The sequence below is a fragment of the Eptesicus fuscus genome, chromosome 10 (assembly GCF_027574615.1).
Source record: "Eptesicus fuscus isolate TK198812 chromosome 10, DD_ASM_mEF_20220401, whole genome shotgun sequence".
Lineage (NCBI taxonomy): Eukaryota > Metazoa > Chordata > Mammalia > Chiroptera > Vespertilionidae > Eptesicus > Eptesicus fuscus.
In genome coordinates this window covers 22,208,731-22,221,076 of record NC_072482.1, presented here as the reverse complement: position 1 = coordinate 22,221,076, position 12,346 = coordinate 22,208,731, and the positions used below count along the sequence as shown (strand labels likewise).

Below are 12,346 nucleotides of genomic sequence, written 5' to 3'. Positions count from 1 at the left end.
TCATATTCTTAACTTTTCTGGTATTATGCTGCTTTTATTTTTCACTAAATGTTTTTCTATATAACATTTTTCTTTTTTTGTCCTATTTTTGGGGATACATTTCAACGAGTCAGGTTATTGAAAGGCTATGAACAGTTTTATGATAGTGGATAAAGGTTTTCCACCAAAATTGTACATATTCCCATAATTAGCAACAAAATGTGAGCCATGTGACTATCCCCACAATGGCCCCAACACTGGGTATTATACTTTTTTAATGTTGCCAATTATTACATGTAAATAGTAGCACCTCACTGTTTTTTCTTGTATTTTCTTTCTAAATAAATGTAAACTTCTTTTTAATTTTGTTTTTATAATTTAAAATACATTTGAGAGAAGGGGAGGTGTCAGGAGGCAAACAATAAAATATCAACTCAAAAGGGTTGAGAATAATGTATTAGAGAGAACCTGGGATTAGATTACATTTAAGTTTCTGTTACATAATTATATTTTTAGTCAACCTTAGATTTCTTAGTCATCTCACTTTAAGCGGAGGAAATAAACATTCATTCAAACTTCTAAGACATTAGTTTAGATAATGTAATGTTATTTGCTTGATATACAAAAGAATAAAAATAATCCTACCCTATTTACAGTTTCTGGATTCTTATCACTTGGTTCCTCAGGAATTTTAACAAGGAATTTAGAGGTGTCAGCCAACTGAGAGTGGGTTGGTAGTCTTCTGACAGTGGGGACAAATGTGAAGATCAGAGGTTTGGCTTCAGAATCACCAGAAGAGACCTATGAGACACGTAATAAATTAGAGTTTCAGTCTTGTCAAAGGTTTATCTTGACTTTTTCTCTATACACCAGGATATTTATCTCACTTATTTTGATGAATTGCCTATTGTCCTGTGATCGTGTATATGGTTGCCAAAGAAAACAGCTATAAAAATAGTCATAGTGTATCAGGAAGATCCTGTTGTAGGGGATGGCAATAAAACAACAGGTGGCAAGTTGATGAGCTAGAATATTATAGGGCATCTCTACCTCGGTGGGTTCATCACAAACTCAGCTTCCGGTCTGTTTCAAAATGGACTTTTATCCTTTTAACCCTGGTTTAGCATGTTCAATTGGACTCATAATCAATAAGCCTGCAAGAAACTTAATATTTATCAATAATGAGAATGCTAAGTGTGGATTTAAAAATGGAAGTATGCTTTTCTGGCTATCAGGATGTGAATGCCTGCTAAAGGATATATTTTATCTTTCATTCATTCTCTATTTATTCAGAAATAAATTTCATTAAGTATTTTCTATGTGGCAGGCAATCAGGAGCTAGGGATAAAACAGTGAATAGGAAACAGTCAATAGAAAAAAAGTGTGCACAGAATACTAAGGGAAAAGTGAAGGGGTACCTACCCAACCTAGAAACCTCAGAGAAAAAAAACAAACCTGAAATTTAAGTCCCAGTGAAGAGGAAGGTAATGATGTCTGGGGCTGAGACAACCAGCAGAGAGAAAGCATGGGAAAAAGCAGCAGTGGGGGGTAGATCACGCTTTATTGTGTCCTATTTATTGCCACTAGAGAACCATTAAGGATTGTGAAATGACATATTCACACAAGATTTTTAGATAGATAATTCTGGTTTTGAAGGGACACAAGACTAGAGACAAGGACAAAAAGCCAAAAGCAATCACTTGAGGATTAAATGAAAAGGGAGAAAGAGAAGATGGTACTGTAGATTTCTCTTTTGAAGTTTGGATGAGAAATAAGGAGAAAGGTTAAGAGTAGTCAGACAGGGAAGCAGAGTCAAGGAGATGCCTTTTGGTCTGTAATGGGATAGACTTGAACATGTCTTTAGACTGAAGGAAAGAACCAATAGAAAATAAGAGCAGAGCAAGATCTTGGAAGAAGCAGGCAGAATAAGTTACGGAAACAAGAAAAGGAACATGGTCTCCTTGGAGTCCAGAGAAAATGAATTAGGTTGAAGAAAAGCTCATACATCTGATGGAGTGGAGAATTGGGAAGGTGAGGGGAGATCATTTTTTATATAATCAATGTACGTGACAGAATTAGCTCCATCTAGTCAGAGTAACACTGCTGCTTTGCTGCTTCCATGCCTCTGTCAGAAAATATGATATGGCCCTGGATGGTTTGGCTCAGTGAATAGAGCGTTGGCCTGCGGACTGAAGGGTCCTGGGTTCGATTCCAGTCAAGGGCACGTGCCTGGGTTTTGGGCTCAATCCGAAGTAGGGGGCATGCAAGAGACAGCCAATCAATGATTCTTTCTCATCATTCATGTTTTTATCTCTTTCTACCTCTTCCTTCCTCTCTGAAATCAATAAAAAAATATTAAATATATATGATATGCCCTGGCAAGATCCCTACTTTCCATTCCCTTCAAGCTGTACTACCTTTCTATGCCTCAGACAACTTGGACCTTATCTCAACATGGATTTTAACGCTGATCACTTCTGTCCCTGTGAAAATCCAGACCTCTGCATCATCCCTCAATCTCTGTGTGCTATACACACCCCTAGTTTTGGTCCCATCTTGTACCATGCTCCAACTCGATATATTTTCACTGTTCACTGTCTGGGGTTCAGTCAGCCATAACAAAATCCTCCATACTCTTAACTTCTTCCTTAAATATCCTAGCTCTAACTAAACCATGGTTCCCTTTGAAGGACTCTTCTTCCCAAGAAGCTCTCTCAGTGGTAGCTGTTTCCTCTCATACTGACATGGGAGTAGAATAGGTGTGCTCCTTACTCCTGTTTAATGCTTCCAGATCATTCTTCTTCCTTCCTCTTACCTAAAAACTTCCAGTTTTGAATCTTGTGTCATCAATCTAGAACACTTGTTACTTCTCCTTGTCACAGTTACCTGCCCATATCTACATCAAACTCTTTTCTTTAAATATTAAGTTCCTGGCTCAATCTACTATCTCTTACACTATGCTTTTCATTATTTTATACTAGAGGCCCAGTGCACGAGTGCACGGGTGGGGTCTGGCCGGCCCGGCCCCAAATGGGGTTGATTGGGGCTGGGCCTGTCCAGAAGAGGAGATGGCAGGAGGTTGGCTGGCCAGCCCACCCCAATCGGGGACTGATCAGGACCAGGCCAGCTGGGGGAAGGGGCCACGGGAAATTGGCCAGCGGGCCTTGCCCCTGATTGGAATTGGAGAGCTGATTGGGGGTGGGGCTGGCCATGGGGAGGGGCTGTGGGTGGTAGGCCTGCTGGCCCCTTCCCCGAATGGGGTAGGGGGTGTCAATCGGGGACCAGGGGCCTGGGGGAGGGGCCCTGGGTGGTTAGCCTGCTGGTCCTGCCCCTGATCGATCGGGGTGGGGGGGCCAATCTGAGGTGGGTGCAAGTGGGGGGTAGGGGCTGCAGGAGGTTTGCCAGCTGGCCCTGCCCCTATTTGGGTGGAGGGGGCAATCAGGGGCAGGGCCGGCCAGGGGTAGGGTCTGTAGGGGGTCCATCAGGGGTGGGGATGGCTGGGCAGAGGGGCTGAAGGAGGTTGGCCGGCCAGCCCAGCCCCCTATTGGGGTGGGGGGTACGATCGGGAGCAGGGCTGGCCAGAGGGAAGGGGTGGGTGCGTTTGGCTGGCAGGCTGCCCTTGATCAGGGTGGGAGAGTCCAATCAGGGGTGGGCTGGCAGGGGGGCAGGGCCACAAGGTTGGCCAGCTGGCCCCACCCCCTGATCCAGCCAGTTTGCTGGCCACAGTGGGCATCATAGCGACCGGTCTTTATGGTCCTTACAGCATTACCGTCACTGGCTTTTTATATATATAGATTCCATGGATAATTTTTCTAGTATTGTGTTGCCTCTACTCTCCTTGCCTCTCACATTCCTAGCCTAGATCAAAACCAATGGTCTTTCTATATTTTTGGTTTTTTTCATTCTATGACCACCCCTTCTTTTCTTCCTATACCACTCACTCCAGTTTTCCAACTCCAACACTTCGTGGATCCCACCAGAATGAAAATCTACTGATTCTTCCAACATTAGGTTTTCCCATACTTCTTTTTTTATAATCAGCATGCATTTACCACATGACTTCATTTACCACAACTACTCCCATGCATACCACCCTCTCACAGTCATTCCTGTGTGGGTAAGTCACAGTCCTCACTAAATCTGACTCCCATACCTATTCTACCCCTTGATCACAGAGGTGAATGTGGTTATGGAAAATCACATGACTGTGCTTACTGGTTTCACTTCAAATTTATGACTCTGAGCCTCAAGCAGGCCCTTCAATGCTGCTCTGTAATCACACTATGGTTCCATAGCCCATTCACTCTTCTACTTGCCTAGAAAACACACATCTCTTTTTCTTTCTTCAAACCCCCAACATCTCCCCTAGTCTCACTCTGAGCTGATGACTTTGTTTCTCATTCCATTAAGTAATTAAAGCAATCAGAGAAGATTTTCCAAGGTCCCCATCACACATCTATTCACTCACCTACATCTTTTCATTTTATGTGGCCTTCAGTCCTGATACTATGTTCCTACTAAAAACAATCCTCACTTGAACATTGTACTTACTTATACTTACTTTCATTTATTGAACAGGGTCTTATCAAATGCCTATTAACTGTGAGGTACTTCTGTAGGATTGGTAATATCACAGTGAACAAAAATCTCTACCCTAATGGAATTTACATTCTAGTGAACAGAGAGTAAAAAAACAAAAAACAAACAAACAAACAAAAAAAAAAACAAAATACATAGTATTTCCAATAGTTATAAGCTATGAAGACTATCTATAAGGCTATTGCAATAACCTATGGGAGAAAAAATGGTAGCTTGCACTCAGGTTGCTGCAATAATAGTGATCAGAAGTATAAACTTCTGGCTGTATTTTAAAGGAAAATCTTAGAAATTGCTGAAAAGTTAGACGTAGGATATAAGAGATAGATAAGAGTCAAGACCAGGTCAACATTTTTGATGTCAGTAATTTCTTAAAACATGATTTCACTAGATGGGGAAAACAATAGGTAAAGCTTGTTTGAGAATAAAGATCAAATTTTAAATGTACATCCAAGTAGAATATGTATAGGGAGTCAAGTTTAGAGGAAAGTCTGTGCTGGAGATTAAATTACTAGGGTTGTTAACTTATACATATAGTATTTAAAACCATGAGACTAGATGAAATTACCACAAAGAGGAAAAAAAAGAGATCCAAGATTGAACCTTCCAGACTCTACCATCAAGTGACCAAGCAGCAAAGGAAGAACTAGTAAAGGCAAAATGGGATTTTATTTTATTTTTGTTAATCTTCACTGGAGGATATTTTTTCATTGATTTTTAGAGAGAGTAGAAGGGAGGAGGAGAGACAGAGAGAGAGAAACATCGATGTGAGAGACACACATCGATTGTTTGCCTCCTGCACAGGCCCCCCAACCAGAGCCAGGGATCAAGCCTGCAACTGAGGTACATGCCCTTGACAGGCATTGATCCAAGGACCCTTCAGTCCACAGGCCCACACTCTATCCACTGAGCCAAACTGGCTAGGGCAACATGGGATTTTTAGGAAAGCCTGGAATATCATTGACAGGAATAGGAAAGAGGACTAAGCATAAATAAACAAAAGGATTGACAGATTATACTGGGAGCCCAGCCCAAATGTAAATCTCTGAGTTGTAGTAAAGCAATTTGCTTAGCTTTTTTGTATTCTCTCCAGGGATGCTCAACTGCCTATCAAAGGAACAGAGAAAGTGAGTTGTAGCATTTAGACAATTGACATTTAGATGTGGTTTTAGCAGAAGGATGTTGTGTATACAAGGAAATTGAGAGTACTAATGAGAGTAGAGCCAATGATCTACCATGACAGAGTTAGTTTAAATGGGTAAAGAAGAGGGACCACAGATTCAAGGCACTAGAAGGCTTAGGGTCATAGCATGGTTGTGAGAGTTTAAGATTTAGAGGTATAATAATTCTAGGTGATTATGAGGTCCAGGCTTTGGCCTTGAGATTGAGTATCTGAGATGAAAAAGCAGGAGGGACACTGAGATTGTGAAGGTTAAGGAATTGTGACACAAAGATGTCAACAAGGTCATCCTTATGAAAACAAAAGATGTGCTGGGTAACAGAAAGACTGGGCTGGAGAGAAAGACAGACAGCATGGTGGCTCAGTGTGAGACTGAGGTTAGAGGTTACCTGGAACAGGCTATTTTAGACACTAGATTATTAACTGCATATTTCCTTTGTGGACATGAGATCAAACAAAGAGGACTGGATTTCCTTGTGGAAAATTTTGCTGAAGTTACAGGCCTAACAAACTAAGTCTGGGCCACTTATTATAGGGCATACCTTTCTGGTAATTAAAAAACTAAAACATCTATGCCTTATAAAAACAATGCATAATCCTTAGGGGGTGTAACATACACAGATAAACCCTCCTGAGTCAACTTTTATTTTTTAATATTCTTTTTAACCTTGAACGATATTTGTTATTATTCCATGACTGCAATCATGTTACAACTCCCAGTTTGCAGCTTATCATCAGAAAATAGAAAATCAGTGCTTTCCTTTGTAGGAAGGAACATTAGATCTTTTGTGAGATTTGGGAAGCCCACTAGTCTTATCAGCAATACATAATGCAACACACTTTCTACATGGATTTTCTAGAAAGGTTTCTTGACATGACTAATCTCATCAATATCATGATGGATGGAGAGTGGCTTTAGCAAAGAAATCACTTAGGTTGTCCAGATAGTTCATCATAGACTGTCATTTAGAAGTCAAAGAAGAGTTGACAATGTGATTTTGTCCCCAGGTTCTGTAGGCCTCCCTCATGCCCCTACATGGTGACTGACTATAGGTGTATTTTTGGTTCCATCCAAATGAAATTTAAATATTAATGTAGTACAGTCTTCAGTATAAGCACCCCATTCACTATAAGCATTTCATATGTTATAAAATAGACATAACCATTAGTAAAAGTAAGTGCCCTTGCCTTCTAAAGCATATAAATAATGAAAATTTACATCTCCAAAAACCTTGCACAAGTTGTATAATTTAATACTCCTTAAATCTCTATAAAATACACAGATCTCCACTAGTGTGGATGAAAACTGATGCTTCTGAACAGACTGTTGCACCTCAGAGGGAAGGCAGGGGAGGGTGAATGGGAAGAGTTCAACCAATGAACTTGTAGGCCTGTATGCATGATCCGTGGACACAGAGAGTGAGGTGGTGAGGGCCTGGGGAGCGGGGAGAATGGAAGGGGCCTGAAAGAGGTTAATGGGGGAAAAGGAGGACCTATGTAATACTTTTAACAATAAAGATTTTTTAAAAAGAAGAAAAGAAATTTTTTAAAAAAGAAAACTGATGCTTCAATGAATAAAGTATGCTTTTATAACAACACCCTCAAAGGAATGTCTAGACATAATCACATGTTGACAATGAAAGCAACTAAAAAGGAGCAAAATTATTTTCTTATACTTCATTTGTTATATTTTCTTATAAAATTATCCCTATCCTACATAAAATTTCTGTACCAGTTGTAGAAGAATACTTTTTTTAAATTTTAATTGAACCAATACATGCCATTCAAGAATAACATTAAAATAGAAAATCTAATAGGACTAAAGACTCATTTATCTTCCTAGGTTACTGTTAGAGAACAAGATCAGGGAAAAATTCCTGTCCATATACATTCCTCAGAAGAGCCACCACAAAAAGGGCAATGGTTTGGTATTTGCTTTTAAGTTGGGAGTACAATGTTAGCATGGGGCTCTGTTCTCTGCCTTTACCTAGCAGCCTCTTATCTTACCAAGGTTGTACAAAATTTTTTGTACAGAATTCAGTTGGAAAGGGATTTGACATTACAGCAGCTACATTTAGATGAAGAGTCACGTGTTAGCCTAGCCGGTAGACTGCTAAATCCCTTCTTCAGGAAAGAAAAAAAAAAATTGCTATTTACCACATACTGTGGCCAAGTTTCATTGGAGCCCAGAAATGAATCGCTATGGTGATGAAAAATCATTTTCCACACAAAGCAGAAACAGATGCATGTTAATACCATTGCATTTGTTAAATGCCAGTTAACACTTTCAGTTGTCAGTGCAGTTTAAAATCACGTCTTCATTCCTATCCTTGGGAAACTATTTTAATAATAGAAATTAGAGCTGGCAGGATTAAAATCTTTTTTTAAATGGTTTCAAGCACTCAAAAGTTCTGAGCCTGTCACCTTCTCACCAGACAGCCAAATAATTTAAGAAATTGTCTTCCCCCCAGGCCATGACAGCTAACTGCTCCTTTGCTCAGTTTCAGGCTGCAATGCCTTCGTTTCTTTTATTTCCCTAAAAGTTCTCTTCTTCCAGTGTTGACACCCACACTCACAGATGGCCACTAGCCTCCTGTTGAAAACAGACATTACAGGGTGTCTTAGCATTGACACGAAGCCAAGGGCCGTCCTGAGCATTTTCTCTGGTTCCCCAGTAAGCAGTTCTGCCTTTACAGTAACTGCAGATAACATTTCTCTTTGATACACAGTCAAATTTATCTACACCCAGGCAGCTCTCCCTCAAGCCCTTTTGCAGCAAATACCACAGTACACAGCCTTTAAAAGTTCTTGAAAGCATAAAGGAAAGACTTCCTTTTACCTGGGGTGTGGTCTGAACGCTCCCTGTTAAGATGCACGAGCTCATTTGGAAGTAATAGTTCCCGCAGTCCCTCGGAAGCCCCTATTCTGGAAGCATTGACTCATCACATAAGGGAGTGAGCAAACCAATGATGAGGTGGGAAGGGAGCCTGTGACTGAAGCAACACACACACTCACACAGGGAAAAAGAAATAATTCTGGAAAGAGGTAATCCTCTCTGAAGTGAAGAATTTTGTCAGCTCCAAAGGGTAGATTTATATGTAGACAATTTTTAGGTTTGTAACTTTCTGAGCGGTCATACTAACTGCTGAAATGGAGCCAGCAGAAGGTAAAAAAGCCACTGATATGTGTTTGCCCTCTTTTCACGCATGTGTTCCAATTACATATTCTGCAGAAAGAAGAGACGCCAGATTGTACAGCAGCAACAAGAAGCTGATTGAAGGGCTGAGCATCTGCCAGTCTCAGTGATCAGTTGGTCACACTTCCTGAGAACACTTAAAGGTACAAATATATGCAAACACTGTGTCTAAACAAAAAACTAGAAAACATACACTCATCATTTCAAAAAATCAATAGTTTGAATTATCGGTCCTTGGCATATAAGTAGCAAGAATGATATAGGAGCATCTGCAGACTGAGGTTTTGCTCTTCGACAAATTAGCTATAAAATAAAGCTTGGAATCAAACATTTGTCAAAACAAAATTCCATTCCAACGTTCTTAGGAGACTGTGAGTGGCCTGAATGAAGACAAACTTCAAAACTTCACACGTGAAATTGATTGAAGTCCTCAGCTTTCAGTATTTCTATTTTCTAAGTATTGATTTTACTCCAAATCTGTAATATCTATATTTTTACTCTGGCAATGAAAGATGTTGTGTCCCAAGTGCTGGATATAGACCAAAGGATATGGGAAAGAATGAAAGCATTTTTTTAAAGACTGTCTTAGATTATGCCTCTTAACATTTTTGATGTTATCAAAAGCTTAAATTTGTGAAAATATTAACAGTAAATTAATTGTCAAAGTGACTCTGTTAGCACACTGGAAAAAATATTCCAAATAACACAGCACTTTTTGACCTAAAAATTTATGTGAATTTTTAAATATAAGTTCTGTTATATCACCAAACAAATTATGTGCCTTTTCTATGTTATGTATATTTTGAGTATATTTTATATGTTCAAAAGAAAATAAAATATCCTCCTGCCCTCAAAGACCTTACAGCTCAATTGAGACTATACAACAGGTATACAAATAACAGAGGTATAAAGAAGAGAAGAAGAAGAAGAGAAGGAGGAAGAGAAAGAGAAGGAGGAGGAAGAAGAAAAGGAAAAGAAAGAAAGGAAGGAAAAAGTAAAGTCCCATACTACAGTTCTCAAACTTTGCACATAAACTGCCCAAAGATCTTATAAAAATGCAGTTTCTGATTGAGGACATCTGGAGTGGGGCCTCAGATTCTGCATTTCCATTTGATGCCCTGCTGCTGGCCTGTGACACGTGGAATAGTAAGGGCTTGGAGGAATTTTTCAGCATGGTGCGAGCACAGCCACCCAGAGGAATTCAAGGAGAAAGCAGCATTTGGGCTGCTCTTAGAAACATGGGGGAAATAGGGGGCTATAAAGATGGGAAAGAATAGCACTAATTTCATGCAGAGAGGAAAGCCTGCATGAAGGCACTGATCAGAACTGCAGGGAGCAGCAGGTGTAGTCTAAAAGGACGGGACCCTGGAGTCAGTTGGCTACTGGCTGTGGGACCAGAGAAGCTGCTAAACCTCCAAAAGTCTCTGTCCTCTTACCTGTGAAGTTTGGACAAAACTTTCACAGGATTCTGGTAAGGATAACAGTAAAATTCAGCATGTAAAGCCTTAACTCTGTGCCAGCAAATGCTTAATATGTCTTACTCCTGTTAGTGCTGTTGTTATTCAGTTTGGTAAGTAACATAAAGGAGAATAAAGGAAATAAGACTAGAAGGTTAACCCTTTGCACTCGCTTGCTTTTTTCTCGATTCCTTTATTCTATTCGGGATTTAATTTTTTAAATACCCCAGATTTTACAAAGAGCGGCAGAATAAAAAACTGGAGTTTCTTTTCATACAAACTTATTTATTTAATGTAAGAAAAGCCCAAATAAAGGAGGAGGGATGGAGGGAGGGAAGGGATGGGCTACTGATGCTAACCGTGTCGAGTCACACTCGACATCCGAGTGCAAAAGGTTAAGTCTTGATCATCAAAAATCTTGAATTAAGTTGTTTTAATTTACTCAGCGGGGAATAGAAATGAAGGATATACGTATTCTATTATACATATGATCTACTAGTGGCCTGGTGCACGAAATTCGTGCACAGGAGGGGGTGACCCTCAGTCCGGCCTGCACCCTATCTAATCTGAGACCCCTGAGGGGATGTCTGACTGCCAATTTAACTGGCAGTCGGACATCCCTCTCACAATCCGGGACCGCTGGCTCCTAACCACTCACTTGCCTGCCTTCATGATCACCCCTAACCACTCTGCATGCCGGCCTGCTCACCCCCAAATGCCCCCAACTGGCCTTCTCACCCCCAACTGGCCCCCTTTGCCAGCCTGATCACTCCCAACTGCCCCCCCTGCCAGCCTGCTCACCCTCAACTGCCCCCCCCCCCCGCGCTGGCCTGCTCACCGCCAACTGGCCCCCCCTGCCAGCCTGCTTGCCCCCAACTGCTCTCCCCGCTGGCCTGACCACCCCCAAGTGCCCTCCCCTCTTGGCCTGATCACCCCTAACCACCTCTGCCTCGGTTCCGCCACCATGGCTTTGTCCAGAAGGATGTCTGGACGGTCGGTCTCCCAGAAGGTCTCCTGGTCTAATTAGCATATTATCCTTTTGTTAGTATAGATTGTATTCTTTTCCATACAAACAACTGTAAACCTACTTTTGCTCTACCTTTTATTTTGCTATTTTCTCTGTGTCTTACTGGCAACTTTCTACTAATCATTTTCTTTCCCATTTTTTTAGGTTTATCTAATATACTAGATGTCCGGTGCACGAATTCGTGCACCAGTGGGGTCTCTCGGCCTAGCCGGCAGGATTGGGCCGAAACCGGCTCTCCAACATCCCCTGAGGGGTCCCGGATTGCAAGAGGGCACAGGCCAGGCTGAGGGACCCCACCAGTACATGACTGGGGCCAGGGAGGGATGCAGGAGGTGGGCCAGCGGGGAGAGACTGCGGGAGAGCTCTAGGGCATGTCCAGCACATCTGGCTTAGTCCTGATCCACCAGACCCCAGCAGCAAGCTAACCTACCAGTTGGAGCATCTGCCCCCTGGTGGTCAGTGCACGTCATAGAGAGTGGTTGAGCATCCTTAACATATCATTAGCACAGTGATGGCGAACCTATGACACGTGTGTCAGCACTGACACACGTAGCCATTTCTGATGACACGTGGCCGCTAAGGCAGCCGCATGCTGAGGATGAAACATTTGCTGCTCCTGAGGATGAAACATTTGCGAAATAATGTTTTTTCCTCAAAGTGACACACTACCCAAGTTATGCTCAGTTTTTTTGGCGAAGTTTGACACACCAAGCTAAAAAGGTTGCCCATCACTGCATTAGCATATTACACTTTGATTGATTGAATGGCAGACTGGTCGACCAAACACTTAGCATATTAGGCTTTTATTATATAGGATGTAAAATCCAAGCAACAGGAACGACTGGAACGACAGGTTGCTATGACGTGCACTGTGGCTGGCTAACCTCCGGGGGCCTCTCCCCCCAGCCGGC

At 41.6% G+C, this 12,346-nt stretch overlaps 1 protein-coding gene across 1 annotated transcript in view; it reads right to left on the bottom strand.

Annotated features, from left to right (window-relative positions):
* MLIP (muscular LMNA interacting protein) overlaps window positions 1-12,346 on the bottom strand; it is a 241,872-nt gene that overhangs the window by 129,437 nt on the left and 100,089 nt on the right. Inside the window, exon 2 of the mRNA XM_054722545.1 lies at window positions 625-780. Within this exon, the coding sequence (XP_054578520.1) occupies window positions 625-780 (156 nt within the window). The remainder of the gene's footprint in view (window positions 1-624; window positions 781-12,346) is intronic.